Below are 18,537 nucleotides of genomic sequence, written 5' to 3'. Positions count from 1 at the left end.
TCTTCAATTCACGTTGCAGTGTTTTCTCTCTCTATCTCTCTCTCCTCTCTCTCTCTCTCTCTCTCTCTCTCTCATCTAGTGTAATCTGCGGTTGACATTGAGCTCAAGATCAATTGTCAGATATTGCATATGAGTGAAGGGGCACAACTCGTGTTAGTCTCCGCCTTCTGTTACTCCTCCTCTTCCTCCTCCTCCTCCTCCTCCTCCTCCTCCTCCTCCTCCGTCAACTTTCAGGGTTATCAGCAAGAGACATTCTTACATTATCGTAAATTAATCTTTATTTGTTTTTGGTTCTTGGGCTGGGTGGCTTTTATGAATGTGTGTGCGTGTTCGTGTCCTTGGATGAATGGGTGGCTTTAGTGCTTATAATGTTCATGTACGTGAATGAAAGAGAAGTTAAACAAATTTTTTTTTACACAGTATTAAAAATGTATATTTAGAAAAGATATGGCATTCAATATATATGTAATTGTATATATATATATATATATATATATATATATATATATATATATATATATATATGTATATATATATATATATATATATATATATATATATATATATATATATGTATGTATATGATAAACATTATGAATATACATTTTATGAATATACATGCATATATATATACATATACATATATATATATATATATATATATATATATATATATATATATATATATATTCTGTATATGTATATATATATATATATATATATATTCATATATTCATAAATGTTTACGTAACGTTTATCATTGACCTTGAAGGAGGGATCCTATAGTCTTACGTCTATATACTATATTTGGACCCAGTTTATAGAAACATTAATTTCCGATAGTATAATTCCTGAGGGGTTTATTTTAGAATACATAAAAATAAAACTGAGTCCACCTCGCTTGTTATTCTTAAGGAGACACCCGTTGCCAAAATCAACTTAGCCCCCTCCCACTCCCCCTCCCCCTCTCCCCCTCCCCCTCCCCCGAGCTCACCCACCTCCGTCATAAGCTTCCGTTCGTCACCCAAAAATGAACACAGGACGCTGTGTCTCCGGAGGGAGCGAGTTCCCGAGTTCTGCAGAACGTTCTAAGTCGTGACGCCCAACGACCCTTGGCGACAGGTTGACGCAATGATTGACAGGTGTCATGGCCCAGGGCATGGAGAGTAGGGAGGGTCATGTCACGGGAAGGCATGAAAATGGGGCCATTGGTTAACCTTACCCATCCACCGCTTCCCATATCTGTCCCTCCTCCCCCGCCCCTCCTCCCCACCCTCGGTATACATATCTAGTCCTACTTTCTGGCTGTAATGGGGGCCCCTTGGAATTAGGGAATTTGTTTGATTATTTGTTTCCGTGCTATTATTATTATTATTATTATTATTATTATGATTATTATTATTTTGTTATTGCAGTATTATTATTATTATTATTATTATTATTATTATTATTATTATTATTATTATTATTATTATTATTATTATTTCCTTTCTCCTGCAAACGGTAACTTCTCCTCCCCACGGGCGCGAACATCTTCTTCACTGGAATTCCCTGCAGCTCAGACGCCAGCGACTATTAACGCGCATAATTTATTGTACGTTGTGCTTGCTTGCGTGGGTAATCGGAGTCGGAAATCGTAAATAAGGACCTCGATCGCAGGCGCTTATTGGAGGAAGCACCTCGACAGGGCTGGAGACTTTTATGCCTTTGTCCCCCCAAGCCTGGTTTCTGGAGTAAGTCACGTGCTTCCTCCTCCTCCTGCATGAAAGCATTTGTAGTAGTTCAAAGGTACAGATATGATATATATACTCTATATATATATATATATATATATATATATATATATATATATATATATATATATATATATATACATACTATATACATATACATATACACAATAGATTTGTCACTTATACTCCAGTTTAACCAGGGAATGTCTTGCGCCTGAACCTGTTGGCTTAGATGCAAAAAAAAAAAAAAGGTCGACTTTTCCATTCATATGTTATAGTTCTCCCTGAGTGTCAGTTATTCCCTGTTAAAGGGAATCTGAGTTTATGGATGTTTAGGCTACATATATATATATATATATATATATATATATATATATATATATATATATATATATATATATAGTATATATATATATATATATATATATATATATATATATATATATATATATATATATACATATATATATAGTGTGTCTATGTATCTAATTGTAACGAATTGTTTAGTTTTCAAAAGATAACTATTATTGCCGCTTTGTCTGTCCGCACTTTTCTGTCCGCCCTCAGATCTTAAAAACTACTGAGGTGAGGCCCGCAAGGTGGTATGTTGATCATCCGCCTTCAATCATCAAACACACCAGATTGCAGCCCTCTGGCCTCAGTAGGTTTTATTTTATTAGAGTTAAAGTTATCCATAATTGTGCGTCTGCAACGTCGCCAGGACAGGCCACCATCGGCCGTGGTTAAGTTTCATGGAGCCGCTGCTCATGCAGCATTACCGAGACCACAAAGATAGAATCTGTTTTCGCTGTCCTTGGTTATACGCTGTATAGAAAACTCGACCGCGCCGAAGAAACTTTGACCCATTTTTTACTTGTTTATTTCTGTCTCGAGTCTTTCTGAATGACTTTAAAAAGTCAAGTTTAGCCAGAGGGAGAATATTAATTTTTTTATAGTCCTTATCACTCTCGCCCCCTTTTCTCCTCCTCCTCCTCCTCCTCCTCCTGGTCGTCGTCGTCCTTCCTCACATCAAGATGCATCAGAGGAGGTATTATCCCCTTCATCATGCGTCCCTCGAGAGTATATACTGGTAATTTGCCCAGCCCCGTTCATGAGCGCTAGCCGAGGGCTCCCGGCTCCCAAGATGTAATTACAGTGTTTATAGGCACGCCAGGATGACCAGCTTTTAATTCCCCAAATTAATGAGCCGCATTTATTTATTAGGTGAGAGTTCTCGCCTTGGTAAGTTTTTATTTATTTTTGGGTGTTCTCGTTGCTCCTTGTAATAGGAGCGGTGTATGATTTAGGTTTGTTTATTTCCTCGGGTCTTATTTATTGCAGTGCTCATTGCAGTCGTGGTATTTGGGAAGGGATGCAGAAAGACAGTTTGTTTCAGCTGTATTTTGATAGCTTTGACGCATCTCATCAAAAGAGAGTGGCTTCAGTAGAGGGTTTTAAGTTTAGATTTTACTTTAGTTATGACCGTTGAAGTAAAAGGAATATTAATGACGCATTTTTTCATCCGCTTTTTTTTTTAGGCTGCCGAAATCTGAATAATTCTGTGTGCTTTTCTCGCTTGAGTAAGAACATTCATAGGCTCCCACGAATGACAGTGGTTGTTTTGGAAAGCAATGTTTGTTACGTGTATGTGTGTATATATATATATATATAATATATATATATATATGCATACATATATATATTTATATATATATATATATATATATATATATATATATAAGATTGTATGTATCATGTATTGTGTGTATGTATATATATATATATATATATATATATATATATATATATATATATATATATATATATATATTATATGCTGTGTATGTATAGAGTTTTTAGTTTTAATTACAATAAATATCCCACTAGAAACTGCTCATAATCACTCGTTAGAAGATAAAACCCGATGTGGTAATATTAACACAAAATGACTTGTTTATACCGGGTGGAAATTTTGCAATAATTCGAGGCGCTTCGTGAGGGGCCTCCAGAAAATAAATAAATAAAAAAAAAAAATAGCAAGGAGTAGTAAACAAAAATGATGGGATAATTTCATGAGAATCGCCTCAGGGTCCTTTCTCTGAGATTATCCATGAGGCCTAACGAATTCCGCTTTTGCATTTAGTGAACATCGTAATACTCACGTGTGGTGGCGGTTTAGCCTTTATGATAAAACCTTAGGTTACATTCATGTCTGAACTCTTAAAGATTGTTGTTGATGTTCAGTATATCGAAGGTACACTCCTTGCGCTCACGCAATTCTAAACACTGTGTGTGTATATGTATATGTATATATATATATATATAATATATATATATATATATATATATATATATATATTATATATATATGTATATATTAGTTATTACACACACACACACACACGTTATAATCACATTTACTACGGGTGAAAAATAAAAAGACGTGGAGTGTAGTTCTCTTATTTTCCTCCTCTGGATATATATATATATATATATATATATATATATATATATATATAGATATATATATATATATATATATATATATATATATATATATATATATATCATATATATATGTGTGTGTGTGTGTGTGTGTGTGTGTGTGTATGTATATATATAAATGTAGATTTTTGACTGTGAGTTCATCATTTCCATATATATATATATAATATATATATATATATATATATATATATATATATATATATATATATATATATATATTGTATTATATATTGTATGTGTGTATATATTCATGATTTACACCATTAATACCACATCCATACTTATCTGTCATATTCACACCTGATATTTAAAGACTTTTGGTTTTAAATGAGTTGTTAGTACATAATTACACTTTTATTTTTACGTGAGTGAAGGAGGCATCAGTCCCATTCTGCAAGTAGTCCGTGGTATATTTTTTTTCTTTTACAAACTGTAAAAGATAGTAACTGTAATGAATAAAAATATCTCGTTTTATCTCTCGAACAGATTCAAAATATATATTATATCTGAAGGTTCATATTAGAATTAATATATCTCTCTCTTACATCATGTAAAGTGGCATTCTTGCGAGAAAGACAAAGGGCTATAACGACAAGAGAGGTTCTGGAAGGGATTTAGATAGTAATGGAAGAGAGAGAGAGAGAGAGAGAGAGAGAGAGAGATATTGGGAGAGAGAGAGAGAGAGAGAAGGGAAAGGTGAGAGGTGGGGCTGAGGCCCGGATTACTAAAGGATTTCAACCGGGGATTACGTTGGAGAGTTAATGAGGCCTAATAATTAATTCCGGGGATTTAGGGGGACGCGTTTATTAATGTAAACAAATTTTTGGTTGCTAATCTTCTTTGGCTCGTCAATCATAGGAGTTCTTTCCTTTCCTTTTGTCTTTAGCAGCGCCGAAGGAAGGGGAAAAATTATTATTTTCCTTTATTTTCATAACTCACATTTTTGCCGTCCCAGAATTTTCACCGGGGAATACTTTTTTTTTTTTTTTTTTTTACTATGGTTATCGTTAATTTGGTAACGGTGGTTTCGCCCAATATTTCTAATGGACAAGCCAACGCATTTTACTAAGTGTATAACATAATCTTGCAATTTATATTCAGGACGCGGCTTGGTCTCGGTTGCACAGTCATACACACACACTCTCGGTTGCACAGTCATACACACACACACACACACACACACTCATTCTCTCTCTCTCTCTCTCTCTCTCTCTCTCTCTCTCTCTCTCTCTCTCTCTGTAAGCTCCTGAGTGATTACGCTTTCGCCCATCTCTCACGTCTGGTAATTAGGTACCTTTTAAGATTTAATTTATCATCTTTGTAAATCATCCAGCGGTTGGGTCAGTTGTTCCGAACCTTTTGTTCTGTTCTGTTATCATATTTACTCGGCACATTTTCCCACCAGGCGTCGATAGACCATTGTAAGTGCGACGCCAGCTCCTCTATATTAAACCAGTCAGCACGGTCGTATCAGCAGGTACCTTCACTCTAGTATCTCTCGGGCCTCATTTCAACCCACTCCATGGAGCATTGGAAGGTTGTCTCCCCAAACCTTCCAAGCAAAGTCTGTTGGAAGTTTCATCGCCGAATTTCTTCAAAGCAGGGACGTTAATCCTACACTTTACTTTCCCCGTTATCCACCCCGAGCGAACCAACTCTCATGGAAGGGTTTCACTTCTTCCAAATTCTTTTCTGAACAAATAGTCTTTTCCTGGTGCTCGAGTGTGTTGTAATAGTGGTATGGTTACCAGAATGAATGGAATAATTTAACCCCTAGATGAGAGAGAATAACAGCGCGTTCGTAAGATGTCGGCCTGCTTCTGATAAGCCTTTTGAGTGGTTCATATAAAAAAAAGTAAAAAATGCACCGAAGTTTCTTCGGCGCAATCGAGTTTTCTGTGCATCGTGTAATCAAGGCCACCGAAAATGGATCTTTCTTTCGGTGGTCCTCGGTATAATGCTGCATGAGCCGCGGTCCAGCAAACTTAACGACGGCCCGGTGGCTTATCCTATATCGTTGCCTGAATGATTATGGCTGACTTACAACCTTAAATAAATTAAAACTACTAAGGCTAGAGGGCTGCAATTTTGGTTGTTTGATGATTGGAGGGTGGATGATCAACATACCAATTTGCAGCCCTCAGGCCTCACTAGTTTTTAAGATCTGAGGGCGGAGAGGAAAGAGTGCGGACAGGAAAAAGTGGTGACGGACAGATAAAGCACAATAGTTTTCTTGTACAGAAAACTAAAAAAACTGTTTTCTTATTTTTCCCTAAAGACATCCAGTTCGAGTGCAGATGCTTTTATGCTGAAAAAGAATTACCTGCCTTTAGGAAGCATACTAGCATTAGGGTCTGTGTGGCTTATGCGCCAGCTTATTCCTACTAAGCGAGGTGAGATCAGGTACACGAAATTAATATCTAAGCGGAGATAGGAAAAAAAAAATTCAGTGGCACTAAGATTCTGGTGCTTAACTGTCGATTATGTGTATGTTCGAGTCCAAATAAGACGGCTGTAATGAATGTGTAAAGAGTAAGAAGTTTCCTCAATGCCCTCATCCCATCCCCAAGAGCCGTTTTAAGGTCACTGTGTAATCCAAAGTACCCGAGACGCGCCCTTGTTTGGGCATACTGTTAGTCACGGGAGTTCCACATGGCCAAAAATGGCGACCTTGCACCAAAGTAGGAACCCGGTACTTGAATAAAAAAAAAAATGTACCCGAATGATTGTCAGGTACTTTAGTAGTATTTTGGTAGAGTAATCGGCATTCTGGTTTATGAATTTGTGATTTTGTTAGATATATATATATATATATATATATATATATATATATATATATATATATATATATATATATATACATATATATATATATACATATATATATATGCAATGCTATATATATATATACAATATACATAAAATGACAGGCATATATATATAATTCGTGTGGAATCAATTTCACCCACACACACACAAACACACAGTTCATATCTATATATTCCTCCATATGATACAAATACACACACATACATACAGACATACTTACATAGAGAGAGAGAGAGAGAGAGAGAGAGAGAGAGAATGGCATATTCTTACAATGTGGATATATTACTGTCTTCATATTGTATGATTTGCGACGTGGTAATGCGTGTTCCCATCATAGTTTAGAAGTGCAGCACGAGGAAACTAGGATTATTTATAAAAAAAAAATAGAGAGGAGGAGACGTAGTGTTTTTGGGCAGCTGCTGGGACGCAGCTTACCGTCCCTAATACCTGTATTTTTCTTCATATTATGCAAGGTATTATTATTAATATGAGGAAACGCTGCGCCGTAGTAGGATGACATATCCCCCCTCTCTTCTCTCTCTCTCTCTCTCTCTCTCTCTCTCTCTCTCTCTCTCTCTCCATTGCCACAATTGCAGCGTGAATGGGAATTGCATCCTTGCCTTGCAATTATGACATTACTGCGTGGAATGGAAGAAAATACCCAATGTTACTTGTTACCCTCCCACCCCCGCCAAATCTTAATTCCTTATATCCCGACCCATTCCCCATTCAATGCACCTCCACCCCTCTTTCCCGTCCCCCCTTCCCCCTCCCCCTCCGCCCCTTCTTTTCCCTTTCCATGAAAGCAAACACTCCACTGGAAGGCTTTGCTTTGCACGCCTGTGATCGACCACGAAATCGGAATGTTAAGGTGGAGCGTTGAGGGCAGCGGAAGTAGCCCTGCATCCTATTATATTGCGACCCTTCTGCAAGACGCAAGGTTCAGCCTCACAGAAGGAGGAGAGAGAGAGAGAGAGAGAGAGAGAGAGAGAGAGAGAGAGAGAGAGAGGTTTGGTGGTGGTGGTGGAAATTGAAAGGGAGGAATGAGATTCTGGTCTTGGTGTTAGGAGGTAGCTGGAAGAGGAAGGAGATATAGGAGCTTGAATGAGGAAGCAGGAGGTAAGGAAGATAGGAAGAAATAGGAAGAGGAGATTGAATAACGATCATGATGTGATGGAGGTTGAAGGAGATTGATAAGGAGTTGGTTTAAGTGGAAGGAAGGTGTAGGAGGAGGAGGAGGAGGAGGAAGATGGAGGAGAAGGAGGAGAAAGAGAGGAGGTGGAGGCTTAGTAATGACAACAATGATATCGAGTAAGGAAGCAAGAGCGATGATGGCTTCTGAAGGAGTTAGGAGGAACAGTGTTTCATACGGGAGAAGGAAGCAGGTGGAGGTTTAAGGAGGAGGAGGTTGCAGGAGGAAGCATGAGAAGGGACCAGGTGCATCGAGGTTCACCCGAAAAGGGTTGTTCCTTATCCTTTTTTCCGATGAACTCGTCCTTGTTGTTACTCCTGGCTTCCCTTTTTATGGAATCCTTTCCTTGGGGCACTCAGCTGATTTTCCTATATTTATGGCAAATTATGGCCTTTGCCATATTGCTGCCGATGCCCCCCTTGGGCATATACGCGCTCAGAGCTTCGTTATATAACCACTACTTTGCCTTGATGGAAGGGCAGCGCCATGAATATTATATATATATATATATATATATATATATATATATATATATATATATATATATATATATATATACACATATACACACACACACACACACACACTCATGCAGTATAATCGCACAAACTCATAATATCACGTTGTACTTAAACGAACAAGAGCTGTCCGGTATTGATTTATTATTAAGTTAACATATTCATTTATGCAAATGTGGGTACCTTAATCACTAAATATAGATAACGATGTCTGCTGATAATACCGGATGAGGATATTTTTCCTTGTAATAGTATCGTTAACATTCAGCCCTAGAGCGCGTCAGACTGGGCGTGTCCGGGGTACTTTATATATATAATATAATATATATATATATATATATATATATATATATATATATATAAATATATATATATATATATATATATTTATATTTATATATATATATATATATATATATATATATAAATATATATATATGTACACTATATATATGTATATACATACACTTGTGTGTGTGTGTGTGAGGGCTATTCATCATGGAAGTGAGTTTAGCAGTGTGAAGTTGTTGCAGTCAAAAGCCGCCCGTATTTTTGTGAGTGAATAGGAAGTTTGTTCCAGGTACTAAAGGTGTAGCCAGAGGTAATCTGATCATTTATAAGCTAGATCGTCTTCGTTGTTGCACCTTTTGGGAAAGTGACCGTGTGCTCTCGTCTACCGGAAGCATGGATGTGATCTTCACACGTTCTTGGTCTGTTACTTTTTTGCATGGGAATGGTCGATTTAGATTTATGTCCATTTATATTGGGATACGTGCATGCATACATATATACCTCGATTAATAGAGTTTCAATAACAGGCCGCTTTTAGCCGTACGAATCCTGAAAGTATAAACAGATCAAGGATACGACTGGAAGCATTAGGACGCGTACATACATTTGGCAGCGGAATTAAAAAAAAAAATAAAACAAGTGGCGTAATGGCGAATATTTCTTCCATAAGGATATTCAAAACTAGACGTTATTTACATTCGAAAATAGTCAATCATTTTTATTAGAATTCGAAATTAGACACCGGTTTAAATAGATACTCGAGAATAGCCAGCGTTTTTCGAAATATTCGTCATTGGTCAACCATATATATCAGTATTCCAAATTAGACAGCTGTTTAAATAAATATTAGAAAATAGTCAGCCATTTTTATAAATATTCGGCATTAGTCAACCGTTTTTATTAGTATTCGAAAGTAGACGGCAGTTTAAATAAATATTGGAAAATAGTCAGCCATTTTTGCAAATATTCGACATTAGTCAACCAATTTTATTAGTATTCGAAATTAGACGGCAGTTTAAATAAATATTGGAAATAGGCAGTCTATATATTTTGTATAATTCGAAATCATAGAGTGTTGTTTTTGTGTAATCCCGTCTGGCGGAGGCTGAACCGTTGTTAGGGCAATCAATTGATCATGTGGCCTCGTTACGGGTGTCAGCCCTAACAAGCCCTGCGGAGGATAGTGGTTGGCGTGGAGTGCTTGCAAATGAACTATAATGAGTGATCAACGATGCCACTTCCTGTGATTACTCCCTGCTATCCCTTACTCAGCTCCTCCCACCCCTGCTCACCCCTCCTCCCCTGCCCCCTTCTTCCCCCCTTTTTCCCACCCGCCACCAAAACCCACACTTCTTTGTCAACCCCAGGCTCATTATTTAATCTCTCTCTCTCTCTCTCTCTCTCTCTCTCTCTCTCTTGAAAGTGTACATACACGTCCACAGTACTGTAAATTGATAATTATGATTTTTAGTAGCTAACCTGATGTCCATGGTTTTCGGATGTCAGAGTAAGTTTTTTAATCCTCTCTCTCTCTCTCTCTCTCTCTCTCTCTCTCTCTCTCTCTCTCTCTCTCTCTCTCTCTCTCTCTCAATTGCACAACATGTCCACAGTAAACTGATGAAAATTAGTATTTGATAAATAACTTAGCGTTAAGGGTTTTTTGGATATTAATTTTTTTGTATTTCATTTCGTGTCTCATACACGATGTAGTCTGTACAACTACGCGATTCTCTCACAGTGTAATGTGTCACTCACGTCCATTTGTTAAACATTTCAGACAAAATGGCTACTGTAATATTTCGAGCTGAAGGCCGTCTTCCAAAGTTACTGAATTTAGCAAACATTTGTCTTGCGGGTTTAAGAGTGTCCGTGTGTGTGTGTGTGTATATATATATATAATATATATATGTATATGAATATATATATTATATATATATATACATTATATATATATATATATATATATATATATATATATATATATATATATATATATATATATATATATATATATATATATATTTTGCAGTGATTATTCCTGCACGTAACTCGTTCCTCCTCAAGTTTCCCTGCGAGTGGCAGCCTCCCGTCTCCATTTATCGCTCCTTTAGTTTCGGAAATGGTTCCTGAGTTTTCGGCACAGTGCCGCCGGCCGTGTTTTGAAAGGCCAACTTTATGTCATTCGATGGGGGCCTGAAAGCTGTTTAATGTTTTGCATAATATCATTGGCTGTTGTGTTCATAAATATCTGGCTCCGGGTGCTGTAAATAAGTCACATATTGTCGTGTATTTATATACACCGGTGGGTACCGCGCCGGCGATATCGAGGAATGGTTGAAAAATATATATAATTTATTTTTTTTTTTGTTACGGCCAGACTTTTATTTTGTCGCTGCCATTGATATGTTTAGGGGTGTGTTTGCGGCGCGACCAGAGGAGTTTTGCTGATCTAAGTTACCTTTTGTTTTTTTTTTTTGTTTTTTTTTTTTGTTTTTTCGTTTTTTTGCAAAGCTTACTATGGATTTCTTCGCTGAAGCTGTCACATGTTTACATGTTGTAATGTTTTTAGTGTGGCTTTAATTCCTATGGCGAAGAGCTCTCTCTCTCTCTCTCTCTCTCTCTCTCTCTCTCTCTCTCTCTCTCTCTCTCTCTCTCTCTGTGTGTGTGTGTGTGTGTGTGTGTGGTTGTACCTTTATATATATACATATATATAAATATATGTACATATATATACATATATATATAAATATATATATATATATATGTGTATATATATATGTATTAATGTATATATGGAGGGGTGTATGTGTATACTGTAGGTGTATAAAACAAACAAACATACGTTAATTACCCAGTATGTGTACGCATGCAAATACCGTGTTAAGCACTCTGTCCCCGTGTGTCTATCATGTTGGGCGCCTATTACGGCACTGATAATTTCAAAGTGAAATTCCATTGCAAAAGAAAAATGATAATGATGTAGATCTATATGACCCCCGTTATGGTGTTAATGGCTGATTGGTGCAATCAGCCATGGAATCATTATTTTATTGCTGGGTCGATTACTCAATTGATTTTGAAAATTATCGGATGCTGGGATCATGTCTCGGTTGTTCCCATGCCTGATGACTCTCTCTCTCTCTCTCTCTCTCTCTCTCTCTCTCTCTCTCTCTCTGAGTTCTCTCTGAGCTGAGTATGTATAGTCATTTAGAATTATCCTGAATTAAGATTTTATTTTCTGTTGATGTTCCTGCCTGATGACCTCTCTGTCTCTCTCTCTCTCTCTCTCTCTCTCTCTCTCTCTCTCTCTCTCTCTCTCTCTCTCTAGAATTCTCCTCTTAAGATTTTATTATAGTCGATGTTATGAATGATGATCTGAATTGAGCTGAGTTTTATTTTCGTTCGAATTATCCAAGATTTTATTTTGTCTGATGTCCAAAATGGTAATGGCAGTCGGGTGAGAAACGTGAACTATCAGCTTTGTTCGGGAAAAAACTGTTTTTTTTTTTTTTTATCATCATCATTATCGTTAACATTTGCGCATCAGCTTTTCCATTTACGGGGCTAGACGTGGAATGACTTTTTCTGTATGATTGGTAATAGTGACGTAACTTTTTGCGTATAATTCGGTTCAAATTGGTGTGAAGAATCTGTGGTTAAGAGCCTGAACCGAATGCTGGGTTTGTATGTTAAGCAAATTTTATTGTTCTGGCAACATTAGATAATACATTTTTAGTGCCATGTAATGAAAATATTACCGTCCAAATAGATAACTATGTCGATCTTAAGTATTTTAAAGTTTTAATAATCTTTGACTAGTGATCAAATGTTTGCTTGCTGCTCAGTGTCCTTGTATTTGTTTCAATAATTTCTTTTTTAGTTTAAGTAATTGGTTATTTTAATTTTATAATGTTCAGAACTCTGTTATTCCCAAGCTTTGAAGTACTTTTGATTTGATTTGGCCAGAATTGTATATCACTGGTAATAATTATAAAACAGGTCATTCCACGCTGTCAGGTCCCAGAGGTGATTGTCATAATGTGTGTTGCGCTGACGTGAAAACTGACTTCCAGTTGTCACAGACAGCTAAGAATTTTCTCTGGTATTAATTCTTGTTAATATCAGTCAAATAACTAGTTTTTCCACATACGATGAATTTTGATTTTGTTTTATTTTGTTTTTATACTTGTGATTTTTATTACGTAAATATACTAGGGTGCCTGATTTTTTCTTTAGGTAAATGCATCATAACACTCTAGGCGAATTGTGGCCGTGTGTTCTAGTTGCAATATTTTCTTTGTTGTTTGGTTTATTTTGTGAGTTTTAAGCATCAGTTTGTATGGGAATAAGCTGATTTTATTTTCTGTCAGTGAGGGAAAGAAGTAAATAGAAGCAGCTAATGGAGCTACCTGCGTTTGTGATGAAGGCAAGTTGGCAATGGTCACTACATTTGAAGATTTGAGTCACCATCTGTGTCCTGCTTTTCGATTTCCTCACCTGCTCGCGATTGAAACGCTGTTGACTGTAGTTTTATTTATATATATATATAAAACCAATGCTGTGATTCCAATATGATACGACAGAAACCTTAAGCAGGTGTCGGTGTCACCAGGGAAGGCATGAGGTAAATGACGACCAGTTAAAGTAGTGATCCATCAAAAGGGTCGTTTCTGGGTCCCCCTTATCCATCAAGTCAGACTTCTAGTGATTCCCCCTCCTACCCCTGCACTTACACCCACCCACTCTGACTTCTGTATGTCAGTGGGGAAATATTTAGGGCTATGGGTGCGATGTCATTTAATGAGCAATCACATGTTGCCTGGAATGTTTCTCGGGTTGTGTCTGGAGATTAAAAAAAAAAGGATTTTTTTTTCTTATGTCTCATGGCGTCAACTTATGACCTGCTCATTCTTTAGTCTATGCTATTTATTTCTTTATCAGAAGGATATTCCAACGAATTCACATTGTACAAAAAATCATAAATTTAGCTGCCTAACAGTAAGAGGCAATGAAGTAACTTAGCGTCGTAATGATATTAACAATTTTCCATTGATTTTCCTTACGTGAATGTTTACATCACTGTGCAGAATTGTGCTGAGAGTGTCATCTTGATGATGACCTTGCAGATTGTCTTCTGCCAATTAGCGTCAGGTCTTTATCTCAGCCGCTGTGTGCTTGAATAGCCACCATCATCACAGTACGCATCGAAGGAAGACGCCCGTATATATGCCCAAGTTTTATTTACCTGCTGCTATACTTTTTTGTTTACATTTTTTTTGTTTATCTGTAAACCGAGTGGCTTTCCTCCTCTCTTGAAATTTCATGCTCTGGAAGGCACCCACTAGAGTAATTCGGAGAGTGCGACTTTTAACCATCAGCAAGTGGCGTAGTGGTATTAATTGTGGTAAGAGTGGAGTGGAGTCCTACATTCTAGGGCCAATAGGGCAGGACCCCAAGTTGTCTGTCCAAGCCGTTTGGGTTCCAATTAAACACGCACTTTATCCTCGTTATCGCTGGGGTAGCAGAATATAGGAGATAACCTGAGCCCCTCGAAATACACGAACCGTGTATTTTGGAATTCATGCAGGTGGGGAAGGCAGGAATACAGAGACACAGACATTAGTGATTTTTTCCAGTTATTTGAAATGAGAAGTAGTAGATAATGGGAGAACGTGATGATACGAGAGTACACCAAAAGGCTTGTTTTTTTTTTGTGTGGTTTTTAGAGATGAGACGTAATATATATAATGTGTCAAAAAGGCACACAATAGGCTATACAAGCTGGTATTTTTCTTTATTCCAAACAGGAAGCAGTAGATTAAAAATATGAGATTAAGCCCACAATTACAGTATTATTTTTAATTTAAAATTAGAATTAGCAAATTATTTGAGTGTAATTTGGTAATTTTGTAATCATGGCATGGACTTAATTTTTTTTTATTTTGTAAGTAATATAGTTTTTTTTATTTCCTAAGTAATATATTTTTTTTTTATTTCCTAAGTAATATAATGTTTTTTATTTCCTAAGTAATATTTAGCCCATGGAATACAATAGTAACGTTACGGTACTAATTGCTTTCTTCGATGATTGTGATAGTTTTACGCAAAAGCAAAATACAGTATAGTAATTGAGTGAATGCTCTTCTAGTTGACAATACTATAAATTTGTGGGAGAGCCTATACCATGTATATTGATAACTCTCTCTCTCTCTCTCTCTCTCTCTCTCTCTCTCTCTCTCTCTCTCTCTCTCTCTCTCTCTCTCTCTGTCTCTCTATGTGGAGAACAGTGTGTGGTGAGGATATTTCGCTGGAAGAACTATTAAATTTGGTAATTACTGGGGTAGACAGGTTTAGTGATTTATTACGTCTTAATTAGCTAAAATAAGGTTTAATTTTGCTCCTAGTCATTGATGTTAGCTGATATACATATTAATTTTTTTTTCGTTGATTGATGTTTGCTGATTGAATTTTCGTGCCCGTAAGATTTTGCAGGAAATTGAGATATCCTGGTATTTCATAAATTTTTAAAAAATCAGAGTTGGATGCACTCTGTGTATATTTTTTCAAAAAAGTTCAAGGTCGGATGCCCTTAGTTTGGAGCAGTTGTTTTATATTCACCATTAATTCTCTTGTCCAAAATTATTCGGATACATTGACTTGTTTTTCAAAATTGTACGGGGCTAAATTTATGATTTTATTTACTGAATAAAATGGATAAAGAGAATAACTGATTTTTAGATGTTTTTTAAAAATTAAGCTCTTGTTTTTTGTGATATGCAATTTATACTTGTATTGAATCTTTTTAATTAACACTATATTTTTCTCTCCCGCAGCGGCCGCCTTCTTCGTCAATGTCATATTCCGGGGGCGCGGGCGGCGACGACGCCCGGTCGCCTGGTTCAGGTGGCACCCCTGGTCCCCTGTCCCACCAGCCCGCCTCCCAGCAGTCAGCAGACAACACCAGCGAAGCAGGTAAGCAGCGACCAGACTCTTCATAACTAAACCTGTCTCTTGTTGGGGGTAAAATGCTATACCTTTTCGGGCACTCACGTGAATAGGGGATTACGCTAATGAAGCGTTTTTCATGTTATGAGCCATACATATATATCTTTCGGAAGATTATCATTATTATTATTTTCATTTTCGTTTTTTCTCACCGAGCAGTGAGGGGTAGAAGTGCCAAAATTGTGCGCTCGAAGCGATTCATATTTAAGGCTGATAACAGGGCGAGGGAGAACATAAATTTGTCAAGTTATTTTGCTTTTGGAAGTATGAAGAATCGTTTTGAATGATAACTTTAGTGATACGTTGGCAGTGGTTTAGTTTTCTTTTTTGAAATGAAAAATAATTTTGATTTATGGTAATGTTATTGAGCGACATGCTGTAGAAGTTGCCGTTGTTATGGACTTGACAATACATAACCGAAATACTCATAAAGTTTATGACTATAATTTTGAAGCTTTTTTTTGGGAATCTTTTTCAAGGTTTGAGTTGTTATTAAAATAATGATTGACAATGACCATAGTTATTTTTGGAGGAGCGTGGTTATTTGGAATTGATAGAGGACATCAACCGACTATATTTTGGTTTTGATATTAATAAGAGTTTCGAATTTATTATCAATATGATTATTATTCTGTACTAGAAGTTGCATTATGAGTGAAGTTGTGTCATTGCTAGCGCAGGTCAAACGAACGATAAGGAGTTGGCAAAAACAAAGATCCGTGCGTCATGTGAGGTAGAAAATCTCTCTCTCTCTCTCTCCTCTCTCTCTCTCTCTCTCTCTCTCTCTCTATACACTTCCCTTATGAGATCTCTATGTTTACCTTTCCCCCAATGCCGTATCCTCCTAAATTGTGCAGGACCAGTTAATTACATCGGAATGTCGCCACTGCAGCATTGCACGCGAGTTGATTACGTTGATTGAATTGTTGAAGGGAATTGAATCGCATTGCTTAGACTTGACAACGCGGCCGGAGTTTCGTGGGGTGGCATGTACCTCGCGTCCGAATGCCTCCATGACGTCTTCCCCATCCCCTTTCCACCTTCCCCTCCCCTACACACCTCCTATTTCTCCACTTTCTCCCTATTTGAGAAACTAAAAAATTATCTAGATTTAATTTTCTTTGAACATGGTGAATTGATTTCAGTGAAGACCGAAGTCTCTCTCTCTCCCTCCTGTAACTCCATTGACCACATGAATCTTATACTACGTTTTGTGATTTTTATGGTAGCATAATTAAGTATCTTAAAAGCCTATCGTAATTTGCTCTTAACGTCAGTGGTCAGTGTTTTTCGTGACGTTAATTTAACCTTCAAGATTAGTTAGTCAGATCAGTCCTTTCCAGTCGTGCTTTACCAGTTGCTGTTAGTAAAATGTATATTGAAAATGTATGCAGTATAACTTTTCTTTAGCTGGGGATAGGTGTTCTGTTTTTGTGAATGGTGTCAGTGAATATCTTTAGACGGGAATAATTATGTTTTGCGGTTGCTGACAGGTCAATTTGGGGTTTTCTTCGTTTATACCTTGTACTTATGTAGTGTGTGTGTGTGTGTGTGTTTATGTGTGCGCATGTTCGTGTTAATTTTATTCATAGTTGCTGTCACACCAGTTTGTAGCATTACAAAAATCATTACCCTACATCAGTGCTTTCTAAGAAAATTTTTGATCTGAGGTTTACTATTTACTATATTTTGATTCACTATTGCAACATTAATGTGTGTGAGCGTTTGCGTGTTCAAAGTACCCGGTCGCCGTCTTTCAGTTCTTCATCAACACCTTGGAAGGAAATTTTGAATAAGGTTTTACTGACAAATTGGACGAGGTATTCCCCCATCCTCCGCTAATCTTCTTTCTTCGTGTGTGTGTGTGTGTGTGTGTGTGTGTGTGAATCTTCTTTCTGTGTGTGTGTGTGTGTGTCTTTGTGTTCCTTTTAGTGCCATGGTCGTTCTTCATTCCTTCATCAGCCACTTGGGCTGCTCCTCTTCGCCGGCTGGGGACGTTTCTTCTTTACATCCACTCGGCTGTAACTCGAGACCAAGATGACACATCCTACTACGAAGGGACTCCCTCCCACACCGATTTCATTCTCTGTGAGCTCTTGGCTGCTTTTTGGTAATTGTCTGTCTTTACGGTGTTGGTTTTTTTTATTTATTTATTTATTTATCTATTGTTTTGCTTTTGTTGCGTCGGTTGTCAGTGGTCTTGTACCTCGGTTTTTTTTTTTTTGAAATTTTTTCGAAAATAACTCATGCCGAGGACGAAGCGCTTAGTTATAATTCCCCCTGGATCTAAGCTTTTCCCACGGTATAGCGAAGGGATATTAAACTATGTATGTGGCTTAATATTTCTTGAATGTAAAAAAATATATACATATATATATATATATAAACATATATATGTATATATAAAATATATATATATATATATATATATATATATAAATATATATATATATATATATAT

The 18,537-nt window shown here is 36.8% G+C and overlaps 1 protein-coding gene across 50 annotated transcripts in view; it reads left to right on the top strand.

Annotated features, from left to right (window-relative positions):
* The window catches only part of hth (homothorax), a 643,335-nt gene that overhangs the window by 209,915 nt on the left and 414,883 nt on the right, over positions 1–18,537 (top strand). For 45 of the 50 annotated variants that reach the window (XM_067113408.1, XM_067113441.1, XM_067113439.1 and 42 more), the window contains one exon: positions 15,905–16,043. The exons of the other annotated variants lie outside the window; for them this stretch is intronic. In XM_067113408.1, the coding sequence (XP_066969509.1) occupies positions 15,905–16,043 (139 nt within the window). The remainder of the gene's footprint in view (positions 1–15,904; positions 16,044–18,537) is intronic. 50 annotated transcript variants of the gene reach the window in all.

This window comes from Macrobrachium rosenbergii, chromosome 12 (assembly GCF_040412425.1).
Source record: "Macrobrachium rosenbergii isolate ZJJX-2024 chromosome 12, ASM4041242v1, whole genome shotgun sequence".
Taxonomy (NCBI): Eukaryota; Metazoa; Arthropoda; class Malacostraca; order Decapoda; family Palaemonidae; genus Macrobrachium; species Macrobrachium rosenbergii.
This window is presented reverse-complemented; position numbering and strand designations above follow the sequence as displayed.